Source organism: Simochromis diagramma, unplaced genomic scaffold (assembly GCF_900408965.1).
Source record: "Simochromis diagramma unplaced genomic scaffold, fSimDia1.1 OVJJ01000361.1, whole genome shotgun sequence".
Classification (NCBI taxonomy): domain Eukaryota; kingdom Metazoa; phylum Chordata; class Actinopteri; order Cichliformes; family Cichlidae; genus Simochromis; species Simochromis diagramma.
The window spans coordinates 4481430-4500107 of NW_024386860.1; the positions used below are offsets into that span (position 1 = coordinate 4481430).

The following is an 18678-nucleotide window of genomic DNA, read 5'->3' on the forward strand; positions in this document are numbered from 1 at the left end:
TTTGAGTCATTTTACCTGTGAAATGCTGTCTGTTCAGTTTTCCAGCATTTGGATGAGTCCGAGCAGCACTTCAGAATTCATCTTTCCACTTCCATCAGCAGTCACATCATCAATAAACACGTATGTGGCCCGATTCTGTCTATCCACAATGCCAGATGGGGACACACCTTGATTTCCCGTTTTTTGACCAGGATATCTTTATAAATATTTATCACTGCTTTCTTTAATCTGTGCAATTAATAAATTTTATCAGATGTGCTCAAAACTCCAGGAAAAGCCTTTAGTTGATTTAAAATGTTTCTACAAGAGTACTACTAAAATATTTTTCCCATATTGGCTTCTCTTTATTGGCTCCCTGTTAAACCCATCACATTTAAAATATTTCTCCTCGCATACAAGGTTTTGAATAATCAGCCCCATCTTATCCTAATGACCTCATAGTACCGTATCACTCCTTTAGAGCACTTCACTCTAAGACTGCAGGCCTACTACAAGTAGAATATTTTCCTAGAATATTTAAAAGTAGAATGGGAGTCAGAGCCTTCAGCTTTCAGGCCCCTCTTCTGTGGAACCAGCTCCCAGTTTGGATTTGGGAGACAGCCTCTACTTTTAAGATCAGGCTTAAAACGTTACTTTTTGATGAAGCATATAGTTGGGACTAGATCAGGTGACCCTGAATCCTCCCTTTGTTATGCTGCAATAGACTTGGGCTGCTAGGTGATTCCCATGATGCACTGAGTATTTCTTCTTCACTCACCTCATTCTTCACCCACTGTGTTTATACATCAGTCTGCATTTGGTTATCATTAATCTCATGCTGTCATCCACAGCATGTCTTTATGTTGTCTTCCTTCCCTCACCCGAAACTGGTCAAGGCAGATGGCCGCCTCTCCCTGAGCCTTGTTCTGCTGGATGTTTCTTCCTGTTAAAAGGGAGTTTTTCCTTCCCACTTTCACCAAGTGCATGCTCATCTGATGGTGGGGATCGTCTCTGTTTTCTCTGTATTACTGTAGGGTCTTTAACTTACAATATAACATGCCTTGAGGTAACTGTTATTGTGATTTGGTGCTATATAAATAAAACTGAACTGAATTAAAGTGCTTAGAGTGGTCAGTAACACTACAAAAGCACTAAATAAATCTAAGTTAGTGTTATCACTGTATTACACTAACTTCCTTGAGTGTGTTCTTGATTAGATCATATAAAGTGTTTTTTCTTATCTACGGAAATCATTCTGTCGTCGTGTACTTCAGTTGCCTGCTGTGTCTTTCGGGCCTTTTGGTGTTGCTGAGCTGGTCAGTACATTCCTTCTTTTTAACCAGATGATGCTGATTTGGCCACTCCTAAAGTTTTTGCTGTCTCTCTGGTAGGTTTATTTGGGGTTTTCAGCCTCTTGTTATCCTTCATTTGCACCCACATCTAGTAGTGTCTGTAGCTCAGAAGGTCATTTATTAGTCGGCCTGAGGTTGGTTGGTGGTTCAATCCAGGTGTGCATGCCAAAGTATTCCTGAGCAAGATACTGAAACCCAACTTGCGGTACAATGGGTGCATTGGAGTGTGCTTGTTAGCTAGAAATCACCTACTTAGGTAGAGAAAAGGTGCTTTTATGAATAGGTGAATGAGGCATGTTGTATAAAACACTTGCTCAAGTGCTTGAGTAGAAAGGTGCCATATAAGAACCATTTTCCATTTCTTTAAACCTCATATTGAGGGTTATTGTAAAAAGCAACCAAATGCAAGATCATCACTTTGATCTTTCTATCTGCTTCATTTGTCATGGAAACCTGATCATGAAACTGTGTATCAGTCAGTTATCCAATTACTTTTGAGCCTCTGAAAATGGGGGATTGTGTATAAAAAGGACTGTAATTCCAAAATATTTAATGTAATGCTATTTCATTTGTTGATGTCTGCAAGTACATCACTTGATTTAAAATGTACCGTGATGCTGCACAGAGGCAAAAGTACTATGTGACTGTCCAAATAATCCTGGGGGTTACTGTATTTCCACAGTTTATGGCATTGGTCTATTCACACAGCAGTCCCTGTTGTAGTTACATCCATCCTTGCTTGAGCTTCCTTTAAACTATTTTGTGTTCGTATTTGCAGGAAAAACAAAAACCACGTTTGCCCGGATTGTATCCCGTTTCTTTCGCCTTTCTGTTTATGAGTGAAGACTGAGATATCTGCAGGTATCTCCTGGGATCAGTTTCCACCTTCGTCCTTCCCTCCTCTCTTTCACAGGCTGGGGGTGAAAACGGATGGTAGCAATGCTACAACTCTTCTAAGAGAGGTTTACTGTGTCACCTCTTCAGTCTTTGGGTTGCACTTGAGTGACAGCATGTGCTGTAAATCTTGTTTTTCCAGTATCGTTTCAACAAATTCACCTCCTCATCAGACTTTTTAGTTGGATTCGCTGCTATTTACGTAGAGTCACTTTACTCGTTGTGTGTTTGTGTGTCTGTTAGTGGCATCAGAATACAAGCAATCTGCATTTTTTTTTGGTCAGGATCAAATTCCAAACCCTCTCAAGTGGATTGCCACTAAGGCATCATATCCTCTTTCTCCTCCTCAACCCTTTTTTCCCTCCCTTTTCTTGACCATCTTGACCATCTTGTGCTCTCATCTTTCTGCCTCTTTCAGGCCATAAAGTGGCCCAAACGTCATGCTGCTGTGCAGGGGCACGTGGCACAGCAGATTGGAGGATTTCAATCTGCTCACTTCACCTGAGCAAGATTAAAAGAAAACAAAACAAAACTGTGTACAGCCACAATTTCTTCCTTGTTGTCATCTATCTACACCTTGCGCTGAGAACTGAGATCCTACTCAGGTGTAATCTCCTGTAAAGGCCTCATGTCCTAAAGAGATGCCTGGGTGTCCTAATCTCAGGAACGGCCTGATTGTTACCAAACTCCTTATTAACTATGCATAGAGGACACGGTAGCCAAATGGAGCTCCGTGTGTCCATCAGTAAATCTTATCTTCGGGACGAGGACGTTAGGTGTCAGCGCAGAGAGGAAAAACAGCCAAGACAGAAGAACAGTTGGATGATACGTGACGAACTGAAGGAGGCACTTTTATCGAAGCCAACAGATGAGAAGAGAACTGTGAAGCAGATAAACTTTGGATTTATTTGGATATTTCAACATGGACCCTCCAGCCCTCCCTGTGGCCAGGCTGGATGTGGATGTAGATCTCGGGTTTGCCCTCTTCTTCTTCTTCCTCCTCTGCTTTTTCTTGTTGGTGACCATCATCCGCTGTGCTCAGATGGTGCTGGACCCTTACAGCGCAATCTCTGAAACGACATACCAGGAGGAGGAAACGGAGGAGTGATGGAGACCAGAGACCGGTTCAAGCTGTACAGATGGGATAACAGAAATAAAATCCTACATGCCACAGAATATTTTCAGGCATTTTTTGTGAATGAGTGAGGGGGCTGAGCGGTTTGAGACCCTCTTTGAACTTTTATAAAGCTTCTACCCTACGGCAGCAGGATAGAGTTATGCCAACAGCATCTGCACCTTCTAATCATGTAAGCGTCCATCTAAAATGTAGAACATGTTTCATAATGTGATTTGTTGAAACATGCATTAATGCCCCACATGTTTCTGTAAATATCTCATAGCTTTTTAATGCTAGGACAAATTATGAGGGGGAAAAACAGTTCAATAAGTCTCGGGTGATTCTTAAGAATGGAGTGGAATCTGTTCATTGTACCAGAAAGTACACTGTGAAAAGCTGCTTAATTGCAACAAAAGCAAATCCCCTCCCTTCCACGATAATAGAGCGCAGATGTTCTCAATGCAAAACAGATGTTCAGTTCATTCCCCAAATTCTGCCACACGATGTTTTTGAGCTGTTTGCGCAAACTCTCGTGCAAACGACTTATTATTGAAGAAATTGTGGAAGTAAGTTAGCTTGTAGCAGGTGTCAGTAAGTCGATGATGGTGTCTATGTGGAAGAAAAACTGAAAAGCTTCTCTTTGTCCACAGTGGTTTTTATAATAAACATGATGTGAATATTCAGCTCACATAGCCTTCCGGATGTATTTCACAAACTGACTTCACAATCTGTTAAAGCCAACCTTTAAAATTCTAGGTTTTTAATATTTTTCACAAGTTTATTGTTTGTGTTTCCTTTCGTTTAGTTTGTGTTACAGTGATGCTTTGCCGCTTCCAGCCACTCTTTCAAATACAGGAATTCACACCCAGTGATCCACACCCAGTGATCCCAGTGAGACTAACTCATTCTAACAGTCCAAAGTTAATTAAATAATTGCTTTGCACTCACCAGACACCTTATTAGGTACACCTTGCTACTACTGGGTTGGGTTGGACCCTCTTTTGTCTTCAGACCTACCTTAATTTTTCATGGCATAGATTCAACAAGGTGCTTGAAACCTTACTCTGAATTTTTTGTCCATATTAATGTGATCGCATCGCACAGTTGCTGCTGATCCAGATTTGTTTACTGCAAATCAATGAGGCGAGTCTCCCATTTCATCACATCTCTATTGGACTGAGATCTGGTGACTATTTGAGTCATTTGAGTGCAGTGAACTCACTGTCAACTTTGTGATATATGTGTTATCCTGCTGGAAACAGCCATTGGAAAATTGGGTATACTGCAGTCACAAAGGAACCGGCAAGACCCAGGTAGGCTGTGGTATACAAACTATGCTCCGTTAATACTAAGGGGCACAAAGTGTGCCAAGAAAATATCCCCCACCCCATTACACCAGCAGCAGCAGCCTACACTGTTGATAGAACACATGCTTTCATGTTGTGACCTTTCTTCTCCATTTGATGCTCAGTTTGAACTTTCGCATCTTGACCATATTATTGTGTGATATCTGAGTTATTTAGCAGTCTAACCAGCGTACCTAATAAAGTGACCTGACGTAATTAAAACATTTCAAAGTTCCTGCATGGAAACACTCCATGAGATCATTGTCTAAAGCAATTTCTGTGCACATTCACACAGTTAGCTGAATCACACATGCAGTATTTGTAGAGCTTGACTGCACTTATACTAAAACGATGATGCAATTTTATTCATTAAATAAAAACGTTACAATGGCTTGATTTTTGGTTTGTTTGTTTTAGGACTTTTGGAGCAGATTTTTTTTTTATCATGATGAAAAGAAGGCCTCTGGGAGTTTTGTGGTCCTCCCCAGGAAATTTCAACTCAGTGACCCTTCATTTTCGTAGTTTCTGGTCAATTTCGTGCCCTATTCAGTATATATTCATGATGGAAATGTCTGTATTTATGTAAAGAGAAACAAAACAATCAGGCAATGATTGAAAATATAACTGTTGTCCTAAATAAATCCGTTCTTTGTTTCATATTTTTATGGGATCTTGGAGGAGGGACATCTCTCTGCGTCTCGTGTGCCGGACTGCACTTTTCTTAAACCTGGGTAACCCGTGTGGGCGGGTTTGACCCGAACGTATCAAGCGAGCTAACACCGCCTACCTCGGTTTCCCTGACAAACAAAGCATGCACTCCCCATTGTAGCTAGCCGGTAGCATTGGCTAGTTAGCCAAATATTTGCGAGCCAAGAGGATGGAAACCGTTGAAGGGTGAGTCCTGTTTCTGAGAGAAATTTTACACATAGGAGCAGGCGTTTCTTTGACTGCAGCTTCACGGCACGCAAGTTTGTTGGTTTTTCCAGTCGCAGGCTTCACTTATTCAGCAGATGAGACATTTTCTATGCTAGGCTAACGAGCTAGCCTGCGCTCCCGTGTGTCCTGCTCTTGTGTGGCTCCTCTCAGCTCCCCTGCAACTGAATAAAACGCAAATGCAGTTTTGACGGTCAGCAGCAAGGCTAGGGTAAAACTGGAAATAATTGAAATCATTTAAGTGGATTTTTAATTCAGTGCATCTCCCTGCATGCTATCCAGTAGCAGCTTAGTGTATTCACTTGTGCAGCTGCTGTATAATCATTTAAACTGGCGATTAAACATTTAACTTTAAAATAATTACATGTGCTATTACTACAAACTGCTTCTGTCTTTGCTGCTTTTATCCGAACAGCAGGTTCTAGTTTGAAGTAGCATGTAAACAAAGCCAGCCGTGACATGTTGTAGTCGCATTTTCAACTCATGTGAGCATGCCCAGCATCAACTGCACCGTCAAATCAGTTTAAAAATTTGCTTCTCGCTGATGTTTTTAATTGTTCTGTCTTCGCCACAGAGGAACATGTAGGCTTCTGTATGCTAAGGTGAAGCGAATGCTGCAACCATGCACTGCACAAGCATGCACACCAGCTCATATCTGCAGAAAACAGCATTTATGTTACCTGGAGTTATGAGCTTTGGCTGTGATTTCAGCTCCATTAGCTTATAGCTTACATGTGTATCCTTATCAGACACTTCCTCACAATCCAACAAACTTTCCTGGTCAGTCTGAATTGGAGCCAGCACTTTACAGTAGGCAAAGTTTCTCTCAGAAGGATCTCAGGTTTCCAGGTGTCTCTTTAACTTCCTTGGTACCGTGTTGACTGTTGGAGTAGTTCCTCTTGACAGTTTGTGTGTATGTGGTTTTCTCCACACAAGAGGATGATCAGTTTCACCTCCTCACAGTGTTATCCTCTTCTGTATCAAGTTTAAGGTGTCAGTGAGGGCCTTTGGTGTGTAGTAACACAGTGAATTTAAATTTCATTCATGACTTTCTGTGCAGTTACAGTATTACTGTTTGGTTGACACAAATTTCCCAGGCACAGCTGGACTCGCCTCAAAGAGGACCTGAGTGCTGATAGAGACGGAGGATCAGAGATGCACTGGTGGTTACTGTTTGTGTGTGTGTTGATGTGATAAATGTGGTACTTTATAGGCGTGATCATGAAAAACAGCACATTACAAACACAGTAATGTAATAGTTACATATGGAAACTCAATTTTTGTTGCACAAGTAAATGATTAACTACACATAAGTGAATTTCCTCAGTATTTGTTATGTGTCATGTGTCTGAAAGAAAAAAAGCAACATATCAGCTGAAATATCAGAATATTCTATTTTTTATCACCAAATATCACTGTCAGTCTTGAAAAATCCTACGTTGTGTGCGAGAGAACGTTAACGGGCAAATGTAAAGGAATCTTTGGAAGGAGTAGTAATAAATACACACCGACATGTTTCTGTGCTCCTTTCTCAGAATGGAGGTGGACGGCTGGGACTCCAGTCTGGAGGAAGAGTTGGGTGTTTCTTTGGACGAGCTGAAGAAATGGATTGAAGAAGCTGTGGAGAAGAGCGAGATTGTGCAGAAGAAAAAGACTCAGTTGTCAGAACTGAAGGAATGGGTGGAGCAGAAAGAGGAGGAGGAGGCTCGGACAGAGAAGCTTCTCCGTGATGCCAACCAGTGAGCGGGAATTAAGATATTTCTTTTATTTTCATCGAACGCTGTGTCTTTATTGGTCTACAAACGAACTCTTCTACACTTTCCGCTCACTTCTTTCCTCCCTCCTCTTCCTCAGGTCTGTACTGGAGTGTGAGAAACTGGTGAAGGCAACTTACCGAAAGAACGGCCTCGTCTACAGAGAGAGCAGCTCGGAGGACGAGGGAGGCGGAGCCATGTTGTCCTCTGAAGTCATCGAGATAGACGATGACGACGACGATGACGTTATTGCTGTTGGCTGTTGTAAGTCGGGCTGTTTAGTTATGAATATGCATGTATGTAATGGAGTGATTATGCCTAATAATTATTTGTTTTTCTTCCATCCTTCATTTTCAGTGGTTCCGCCGAAGAAGCCTCTAACTCCAGTCAAAGATCCAGTGGTGAGAGCAACGCAAAGCATTGCTGTATTGATCTGTTCTATCTGTCTGTTTGAGGAGAGTTGATCGGTCGAATTATTTTCATTTTGCTGATTGATAGCTCGTAGCTGCTTCAGTTTTTCCTGACATCTAACAAATGGATTGGTGGACGTGACCGATAAAGCCTCTGAGAAAAGCAAAACACCGTCTCTCTTGCTGGATTTAATCCAGATTAACCGAAACAATTTCCTTCGTAGCTTGTCACCAATTTTTTTATGTTATAACTAGAAAAAGAGCTTCTAGGACAGCCTGTCTGATCTGTTATTAGGTAGAGTACACCTCGGACAGGACCAGAGATTTTCCTGCATGTGAACAACTTTGGGAAAGGAAAATCACCTGGATAGTGGTTAAAAAAATATAGTTCCACACATTAAGTGGAGTTTTAGCCAGACTTAAAATACATTTTTGTTTATCAAGAAAAAAACTTTTCCTTCAATAGACATAACCAGTCGTGCTCACATGCACCATCCCCCAAAGCCCCATTTTAAGCTAGAAAAACCCTTGTGTCTTTTTTATTTCTAATGCCAGGTAAAGGAAACTTCCACAGTGCTGCAGAAAACCTCCCAGCAGGTGCAGAAATTGGTCCAAATGGTCAGCAAGCCACCACTCAGTGCGCCATTGCTCCGTTCCCCAGTACCGCCCTCAACTCAGTCAGGTGAACACACTGAAGTGCTGCTGCATTCTTCAGGCTTTTGTTGAAATACTGCTTCTAATGTATTTTGCTCTTCTGCCCTTTAGGTAGCCACAGCTCACCACCTGCCGTGTTTATATCTCAAGCATCTCAGTCTGCAGGCCAACCAAACCCCAAAATGCCAGAAGATGAGCTCAGAATCTGGATGAGCATTCTGGGAAAGAAGCGCACCAAGACGTGGCACAAAGGCACCCTCGTTGCTATCAACCCAGTTGGTGTGTTATCATTTTCCTTTTCTGCCAGGTTCTTACTCCATGGGCTGTGTCTGCTTTGTCTTTAATGCTCCACACCCTCTGTCTGTCTTCAGGAAATGGTACATTCAAGTATAAAGTCAAGTTTGATAAAGGCAAGAGTCTGCTGTCTGGAAATCATGTGGCTTTTGACTATAACCCCACCCTGGAGAGTCTGTACGTTGGTGCTCGTGTAGTCGCCAAGTATAAGGATGGAAACCTGGTGTGGCTCTATGCTGGAATAGTAGCAGAGATGCCCAACAACAAGAACCGCATGAGGTGGGTTAGATGGTCAAAAATCTGAAGAGCTGTGGGGGTGCTGATTGCCTGGGTTTCTTTATAAAGGCTTTTGCGCATGTTTCAGGTTTCTGATCTTCTTTGATGATGGGTATGCTTCATATGTGACGCTGCCTGAGCTCCACCCAGTTTGCCGACCATGTAAGAGCCCTTCTCTCAAATTTTTTTGTTTATCTAAAAGAGAAAATAAGTAGCACTTACTGGAATATTTGATTTTTAAGAGTTTTTGTTCTGGTTTTTACAGTAAGGCATACTTGGGAGGACATAGAGGATGCATCATGTCGAGATTTTATCGAGGAATACATAACTGCATATCCCAGCAGGCCAATGGTTCTCCTAAAGGTTGGCCAGATAATCAAGACAGAGTGGGAGGGAACGTGGTGGAAGAGCAAAGTGGAGGAGGTGGATGGCAGCTTGGTGAAGATCCTCTTCTTGGTATGTTTGCACTAGAAATAGCACTGATTTAGTCAATGATCAATCAATCTTTATTCCTGACTCGTAGTCAATGGAAACAATAAGTCAACAGCACAGAAACTAGATAAAAAAACAAATGCATCCAAATTCTCTCACATCTCACTTGCACTGACCCATCTCTGCCTCTTCATTAAAAATCTATATACTTTACTACCTTACTTAATTTACCTAAGAGGATGTTTGCTTGTGCATGATGCAAAGTCGCCTGTAAATCATACTTGCCAGAGCGATATATGCTGGCACAGGCCTAATTCTATGATAGCGGAGAGTTTTCTCCAAAGAGCCATTTATGAAACAAATCTGCATGGACTTGCAAAATGTAATGATGTATAAGATAAGATCAGATTAATAAAAGGGATAAATGGTTAAATCCCCCATTTAATTACTCTGCAGTGAAATATTTGAGTTTGAATTCTTCTAATTAAAACTTTGCTACTAGATAAAATGCATCAGCCTAAAACGCACACTACTTTCAATTTAATTTTGACTGAAGTTCAGCTTAGTCCGTGAGGCAGTCGGCTTCTTTTTTCTTCAGCTGCATACGGCATTCAACCTTTCAACATGTAAACGATGATAAAAATGACATTTGCTAATAATTACAAATTAATTATTGCCATTATTGTGAATAGAGGTGCATCATGGCACGCCTCCTTATGGATTTACAAATGAAAACTACACCATTTGAGTCCTTGATTAAAAAGTCACCAGACACCTTAGCAGCTGGGAGGCTAAACTGTCTGTGTTGCCCGCTGTTGACAGGATGATAAGAGGAGTGAGTGGATCTACAGAGGCTCCACCAGGCTGGAGCCGATGTTCAATCTGAAGATGACCACAGCCAACACCCAGGAGAAGAAGCTAGCTGGCCAGCAGAGGACAAGACCTAACATGGGTAAAAACCCAAGCGTTCACCGCTCACTTGCGATTTTCTGTTTGTGCTTCTTTCTAATTTGACTTGTTCCGTTTTTCTGTCTGCAGGGGCGTTGAGGAGCAAAGGCCCAGTAGTTCAGTACACCAGTGACGGGCATGTCGGAGCATCTCCGGTCAAAGCGCCGCAGCCCTCGACCAGCCAGAGTTCACCAACGGCACAGCTTCAGCAGCGCCCACAGCCGCTGCAACCTCAACAAAGCCCTCAGCCCGCGCTTCCTCCACAGCCTCTGCCACAGTGAGTGATGCTTATAAACATGTCGGCTTTATTCGGCTCAAAAAAAGTAAAAGTTGAGGGAAATTCAGAGTTGGAGCTTCATGCCAGTTCAAATTAAAACAAGAATCTTGTAAAGTAAGTAAAACGTATAATAAGAAGCTGAGAAACTCTTAATTCATGTGAGATAACAATTCCATTTTATTAGATTTATAATATTTTACAAAGCGTTTTATTTGCTGATTGCAATGTTGCAGATTTTAATGAGGTTTTTATTTCACCAACATGATGTGACATATTTCTAAATGAAAAGAACTGCGTGGGTGGGATTGTTACATGGTGTGACTCGCTTCCTCAGTCAGCATGGGATTAGATTTATGTATTTGCCCCTTGAGCTCAAAAGAGAACACAAATCTTTTTAGATTAACAGGATTATCAGCAGGTGGGCGAGGTGGTACTGTCACATCATGTCAACAAGGTTTGTGGTTTGAGCCTCCTGATTGGTCGGTGTCTTTCTGTGTGGGTTTCCTCCCAGAGATAGGGTGGAAAGAAAAACTAGAAAACAGATATAATGAACCCAAGAGAGTCCAAGATACCACCATTTAAATGACTACCATAATATAAGGATAGTAGTTATTGTTATTATTATTATTATTATTTTACATTATTTGAATCATTTCCTACAAAAAATAATGACCCTAATTTTATTCTCCATGGGCCAAATTTACTAAAGGGGGTAAAATGGCGAACACAATCCCCAAATTGCGCTTGTAGGTGTGGTTAGTTTTACAGATAATTTATAAAAGTTGTGCTTTTTTTGTAATTAAATTTTTCATAAATCTGCCCTCACATCTCCATACCAAACATCATAGAGCAATCGCTGTCTGGTCAGCTATGTTCGAATACGTGTTGTGACATCATGAGTCTGGAGTTTTAAAGTGAAAGATAAAGGTTTAAAAGTTTGCAGCAAATAAATTGACCTAAAGAACAGCTGAAGGACTGATGAGCGTATGCAAACTCCCAAGAATTGCTTCTCCTCCTAAAATATTGATCAGATTTTATTAAAACTTGTTAGTAAAACACATTGAATGCCTAATGAATTTTCACCTATCCAGGTCACTTTAATCGTTTTACAGCCAGTAACCTGTGAACTGTGATGGCTTAACCTGGATGGGCTAGCTGCTTATTAAGGGATGATGTTTAAAGGTTCAGATGAGTTACACAGCTCTGCCCGTGTAACTCATCTGAACCTTTAAACATCATCCCTTAAGAAGCAGCTAATATTAAGAATCAAAGTATAGAAATGCAGAGGGGTTGGGTTGTTTTTTCCTTTAACTGACTATTTGTGCATTTTTCCCCCTGTTCACTGACTTGAAGGAATAAACATCAGATGGCCCGAAAGAGTACTTCTCCATTTGTTCCTGGGGTGGGCGGCACACATGCCTCTAAAGTCACGCAGTCTCTTACATCCACTAACAGCAACCTCTCAGGGTGAGTTCACCTTGTGTTCATTAAACTAGCCATGTTTTTCAGCACAGAAAGCATTAACTTCACTCTCTGTCTTTTCCCTGTTTGCCTGTCAATCCACAGCGGAAGAGCGCTGAATGCCCCAAACCCTGTGGCGCCCACGTTCACACAAACGTATCAGAGACAAATGACCCCGCTGACTACAGTCCCTGCTACTATTCCCCACGCAGTGGCCCAGGTCCCACACCAGCCGGCGTATCGCGCCCCGACCGACCGCATCTTCTATCTGGCGCACACATGTCAGCCTGCCTGTCTGAAGCGCGTCCGGCCCGCAACAACAAGCATGCACAGAGGGAAGAACCCGCTCCTCACACCTTTGCTGTATGACTTCAGACGCATGACGGGACGGCGCAAAGTCAACCGCAAGGTGATAAGGAACATCAACATGATTGACGACTTTAAAATGTATTTCTTTTTTTTAGTATTTATAAGTAACCCTTACCTTTTGCATGTCCACTCCTCAGATGTCTTTCCACGTCATCTACAAGGCTCCGTGTGGACTTTGCTTGCGTAACATGGCCGAGATCCAGCAGTACCTCTTCCAGACGAACTGTGACTTTATATTCTTAGAGATGTTTTGCCTGGACCCCTACGTGCTCGTCGATCGTCCCTTCCAGCCACAAAGGCCCTTTTATTACATTCCAGACATCACGGCAGGAAAGGAGGATATTCCACTTTCCTGCGTCAATGAGATTGATAACAGCTCTGCTCCTGAAGTAACTTACAGTAAGAACAACACTGAAATCATAATAAAGGGACAGAGACTGTTTTTCTGTTGAGGGTGGGATTTTGGGTTTAAGGACAAATCTTTGTTTTAAATGGCAACTAACAGAGCATTTTCAGTGGTCTTGGAAAGTAGTAGGTGTACGTATGAGATGATGACATATGAGCCAAGACACAGCACCAACAAAGTCATTTTTTTAACTTGGTTATAACATCAATTTTCATTCATTCTGACACCCTACATTCTCATTACAGTATACTGTTAACAGGGTTACTGAAAATCCAAGTTGAGTAAAACACAAGTTTTCACGGAATGCATAGTGTCGTGTGAAAACTTAAGTACGCACTTACTGCTCCCATAGGAGGTAAGAGCGAAAAGGCTATCACTGTTCTGATGCAGATGATCCCAAGTACAGGAACAAATCTGCAACAGAATGGCTGAAAAAGAAAAACAACAAGCAGTGATGCTGTGTTGCAGTGAAATACAGGCAAACCTCAAAGAACTGAAGCAATACTGGAAACATGAGTGGGCCAAAATTCTTCCACATAGATGTCAGGGACTGATGACGTCATAGAAAAACAAGAAGCAACAAGTTATTGCTGATAAAGGTGGTTCTAGTCGCTATTGATTCATCTGTTGTGTTAAGTTTTTCACAAAAAAGTGAACCACGATGTGAAATACACTACAGGTTAACAAAAAAATGAATAAATGAATAAATTATGCATAATATGTGGATAAAAACCCTTTAGGAAAACTTTATGATTTCTTGTGATATTATATGATGTGATGTTCACTTTTTCGACTGTGATTTTCTTTTGAAGTCAACAACTCAGCAGCTCATACTAAGACTTAATGTGAAGAGTACTGTACATTTTTAAAAATGACTCCGACACCACATTAATGCAGAGTTACTTTGTAATGACAGGCTAATAGATCATGTTGTCCTCTCTTTAAGGTAAAGAGCGTATTCCTGAAGATGGCGTGTTTATCAACACCAGTGCAGACTTCCTTGTCGGCTGCGATTGCACCGACGGCTGTCAGGACAAGTTAGTGAAGCAGCTTTTTCTTTCTTTCTCTTTTTCATATTTTTCCCACTTCTAGAGCTCTGAGGATGTGTCTTTGAGTTTTAATACCTGTTATCACATAATTACAGATCCAAATGCTCCTGCCACCAGCTGACCCTTCAGGCTACAGGTTGTACACCGGGGGGACAGATCAACCCAAACGCAGGATATTCGTACAAACGATTGGAGGAGTGCCTGCCCACAGGGTGAGACACTGAACAACAATACTGAACCCTCATTCCCCTTAGTACCTCACGAGACCATAATTACTGTTGAGTTTATTGGGCCGTCTTTCTTCAGAGGCACTTATCTCTTCTTTCTTCTTGTTACCCGTTCTCTCTCTCAGGATCTATGAGTGTAATAAAAGATGCAAATGTAACGCTCAGATGTGCACCAACCGGCTGGTGCAGCACGGCCTGCAGGTCCGTCTCCAACTCTTCAAGACCCAGAACAAAGGCTGGGGAATCCGATGTCTGGATGATGTAGCTAAAGGCTCATTTGTGTGCATTTATGCTGGTGAGGAAGCGTACTTTAAATTCAGGTGATGACTTTATTGCAAGAGGACTTAATTATTTGCCTTTTTTCCTGCCGCTTCACCAGGTAAAATCCTGACAGATGACTTTGCTGACAAAGAAGGTCTTGAGATGGGTGATGAGTATTTTGCTAACCTGGACCACATAGAGAGTGTGGAGAACTTTAAGGAGGGCTATGAGAGCGAGGCTCACTGTTCAGACAGCGAGGGTAGCGGCGTGGACGTATCCAGGATAAAAATCCAGCCCTCTGCTTTAGTGTCAGCTAACCCTGTGGGGCGACCAGCTAAGAAGAGTAAGTCTAAATCCAAACACGAGAGATCAAAGCGGTGTTGAGCTTCTTATTCTCCATATAATTTCTCACATTTCTTTATTTTCTTACAGCCCAAAGCTCGAGCTCGTCAGGCGACAGCAATGAGGATGAGGACAAAGAGTCTAAGAGTGAAGATGAAAGCGACAGTTCAGATGACACGTTTGTGAAGGACAGCTACTACAGCTCCAGCTCGGTGTGGAGGAGTTACACCACACGTGGGCAGGTCAAAGGCAACAAGGAAGGTGAGCCAGCTGCATCTTTGTAGTGTAACGGGTTTCACACAAAGGACAGTTCACATTAGATAGATGAGGAGTTTGTGTATGTGTGCTTCGTTATGAAGATTTGTCAGTGACTAAATGCTTTTTATGTTTTGGGTCTTTTTTTTTCTTAGAGATGGAGTAATCAACAGTGTTTTCTTCTCTTATGTTATTCTTATAATGCGTACACTATACTGGCAAAAGTATTCACTCTTCTGCCTTCACGCACACATGAGCTTGAGGGACGTCCAATACCTAATCTATAGGATTTAATATTTTAATGTTGTTTATTAATATGACGTAAGGCTTTAATGCGGCTGCTCGGGCCATGGAAACCCGTCCATAAAGCTCTCTACGAACTGTTTGGAGGTCTGTAGTGACTGACTATGGAGAAAGTTGCGGACCTCTGCGGACTAAGAACTTCAGCATTCGCTGACCCCGCTCTGTGTTGCTGTCATTCCCAATCACTTCCGCTTTGCTATAAATCCACTAACAAGCGACTGTGGAATATTTAGTAGCGAGAAAATTTCATGAGCGGACTTGTAAAGGTATCATCTTATCACGGTACCACGCTGGAATTCAGTGAGCTCAGGAGAGTGACCCACAAATATTCTGAAAAGCAGTCTGCATGCCTAGGTGTTTGCTTTTATAAATCTGTGGTCATGAAAGTGATTGGTGCACCTTACTTCAAAGATTTGGATGACTGTTTGAATACTTTTGGCATTCTAGTGTATGTGAGTGTAGTTTTGGTTAAGTGGGAAGTGTCCCACACAGTGGGAGTTAGGGACAACCTTTGTACGGATTGTATGAAACACATTTAAGCTTTTCGGCCTCACTTCCTGCAGTGTTTCCTCATTAATTCTGTCAGAAAGATTTCTGTGTTGTATTTTTACACTTGTCTCTCTCCTCCTCTGCCTCAGGGAGTCAAGATAGTAAAGATGGAATGAGCATCTCAGCCAGAGGAACAGATGATGACAAGCCACCATCTATGCCAGAGGAGACGGGAAAAAGCAAAGTGGCTTCCTGGCTAACGAGCCAGGGGCTTAAAAAGGTTATTAAAGACAACATAATGTTGGAAATATACAGAATACACAGAAATAAAGCTGTAATCCTACTTTCATCTTCGTACAGTAAAAGGCTGAATGGTAAAAGGTGGCTCTTTTTCTTCATGAACATGTTGCGTGATTATTAATAACCCTTCCTTTTCTATTTTCTTCGTAGGAAACTGGAGATAACAAGAGGTTTGTTTGGATTTCACACTAACATGCTTACACTGGTGTTTAGACTGTGTTTGCTTCCACACGTTTGTGCTTGAGCTCATTTTGCTGGAAAGCATTTCTGTTGAGATGACTTTCTTTTTTTTATCTCTTGCAGTCCAGTGAAGCCTGAAGTGGTGAAGAAGCAGGATGTGATGACTTTGTCTGACAGTGACGATGTTCAGACCATCAGCTCAGGATCCGATGACAACAAGGACAAAGAGAAAGCAACGCCAGGTAAAGAGTCGGTTGTCGGTTTCATTGTTTTAACTGGTCTTAACGCATTATCAGATGTAGCACTCTGATCTGTACAATGACAGTAAAGATTTATCTTATCTTAGCTTGAATTGCTTTTGTTTGTCATCACACTTATCGTAACTTTCCACTGGTTTTCTCTCTTCTTACATCTGGATCAGGTGTGACTAAAAAGCAGGTGGCTGTGAAATCTACTCGTGGCATCGCCCTGAAAAACAGCCACGGGATGATGGTAAAAACAGGCGTGCCTGGAGGCGGAGGGCCGGGAGGAGGTAAAGGAGGACAGCAGGGGCAGACGGGAGGAGGCGGAGACAACACTCCCACTAAAAACACCCGCCAGTTCTTTGATGGGGAAGAGTCCTGTTACATCATTGATGCCAAGTTGGAAGGAAACCTCGGACGTTATCTCAACGTATGAATTTGCTGCTGTGTGATCGTTTTATGTCACTTGAGCGCCGCTCTGATTACTTTCCTCTGACGTCGTCGCCTCTGCTCTCTGTTTGTGTTACAGCACAGCTGCAGTCCGAACCTTTTCGTCCAGAATGTGTTTGTAGACACGCATGACTTGAGGTTTCCCTGGGTTGCCTTCTTTGCCAGCAAGTGAGTTTTGAAACAGAGGAAAAGATTATCCAAGATTTTCTGTACTTGAACATGCCTGCAAAACAGTAGAATTCTTGTCTTTACCCTTACAAATAAACTGACAGGAAGGTGTGTTTAAAGTTGAGTAAAGTTCAACATATGTGCCGTTTTATTTTAGGGGATTTCTCTCTTACAGGGCGAGAGGCCATCATCCATAACTATCTTGATGAGTTTTTTTTTAATTAATTATTAATATTATTTAATCATGTCTAACACTGAGACTGCACTACTCTGAATGTTTGCTTTCTGTTAAACAGGGTGGAGTTTTGAGTGGAAAAACAAAGATGCTGTGTTGTTTTCTGTGTGAATGCAACCTTAGGGTGGTGCTGCTGTGTCATTGTTAGGCCTGCCATCGGATCATACAGGAATAGTTTTACAGTTGCGGAAAGGTGTTCTTATCAGCAATGGACTGGATTTATGCCACCCGCCTAAACAGCACTTGTGGCTCAGTGTGTGCAGGGAAAGAGAGAGGCATTAGACTGGGAGCTCTGTAACAAGCAGTCGACCACTCTCACTATTAGTTTCAAGGCTAGAACGTACAATGAAGACTCATCTGACTCATCTGGCCACTTCACCTTGCTCCCCTTTGCCCTTTGTAAGGTAAAAGGGCAGGTTTCTCTGCCCTTTTGCCCTTCAAAACAGCTTTAATTCTTCATGACAACGAGATGCTGGAGACATTCCTCAGAGATTCTGGTCCATATTGACATGATAGCATCACACAGTTTCTCTAATAGATCAAGATCTGATGACTCAGTAGATCAGCAGTTTCTGAAACACTCAAACCAACACAGCTGGCAACAAGAACCGTGCCATGCTCAGTCTGAACATCAGCATGTTGTCTCAATTGTATCTACAAGCCTAAATGAATTGAGTTGCTGCCATGTGATTGGCTGATTAGACATTTGCGTTAATGAATGTGTACCTAACAACATCTTAACGTTTTGTTCTTGCACTGACATCACCGTTTGTGTCGTCGTGCAGGAGGATCCGGGCCGGCACAGAGCTGACCTGGGACTATAACTACGAGGTGGGCAGCGTGGAGGGTAAGGTCCTGCTCTGCTGCTGCGGCTCCACCGAGTGCCGAGGAAGACTGCTGTGATCCACAGGGACCTCCATTTCCTGTAGTAAAACTAAGGAACGCTCTCAACAATGTACCCCGAGTTTTTATTTGTTCTTTTTTTGGAGGGGTTTGAGTTGTGTGTTTTGTTTTGTTTTTTAATTCAAATTTTACATTTTATTACTACTGCCTTGATTTTATTGTTCCTCTACATCTCAATAAAATGTCCTCTCTGTGAAACTCACCAAAGGTCCTGAATTGAAACAAACCCTTCACAATAAAATAACTGTATTATGACCTTTTGTTCGTTTTTAATAGTGTATTGATATTTTATTTAATCGAGCTTTAATATTTGTGTGCCTATTTCTCTTTAAATGTTACTTCAAGCGCTCAGAGTGACCAGCAAATCATACA

At 41.9% G+C, this 18678-nt stretch overlaps 2 protein-coding genes across 4 annotated transcripts; both read left to right on the forward strand.

Moving 5' to 3' along the window:
• The first annotated feature begins 2773 nt into the window (after positions 1–2773).
• LOC120732341 (cortexin domain-containing 1-like) lies at positions 2774–3669 on the forward strand. The gene has a single exon (XM_040029860.1). The coding sequence runs from the start codon at positions 3148–3150 to the stop codon at positions 3331–3333; it is 186 nt and encodes a 61-aa protein (XP_039885794.1). The 5' UTR covers positions 2774–3147; the 3' UTR covers positions 3334–3669.
• Positions 3670–5394: 1725 nt separating this feature from the next.
• Positions 5395–18561, forward strand: setdb1b (SET domain bifurcated histone lysine methyltransferase 1b). Of its 3 annotated transcripts, none has more exons than XM_040029843.1 (25): positions 5395–5582; positions 7157–7360; positions 7476–7639; positions 7733–7776; positions 8341–8467; positions 8551–8718; positions 8811–9012; positions 9098–9171; positions 9275–9465; positions 10264–10393; positions 10480–10666; positions 12020–12133; positions 12233–12536; positions 12634–12895; positions 13849–13939; positions 14047–14163; positions 14304–14473; positions 14558–14782; positions 14872–15042; positions 15978–16108; positions 16279–16298; positions 16432–16550; positions 16730–16980; positions 17080–17168; positions 18189–18561. In XM_040029843.1, exons 1-25 carry the CDS (start codon positions 5566–5568, stop codon positions 18304–18306), a joined length of 3690 nt encoding a protein of 1229 aa, XP_039885777.1. In that variant the 5' UTR covers positions 5395–5565; the 3' UTR covers positions 18307–18561. The 3 variants fall into 3 exon arrangements, with proteins under 3 accessions (XP_039885777.1, XP_039885778.1, XP_039885779.1); XM_040029844.1 differs by lacking the exon at positions 5395–5582 and adding an exon at positions 5607–5832; XM_040029845.1 differs by lacking the exon at positions 5395–5582 and adding an exon at positions 5607–5814.
• Positions 18562–18678: the final 117 nt, after the last annotated feature.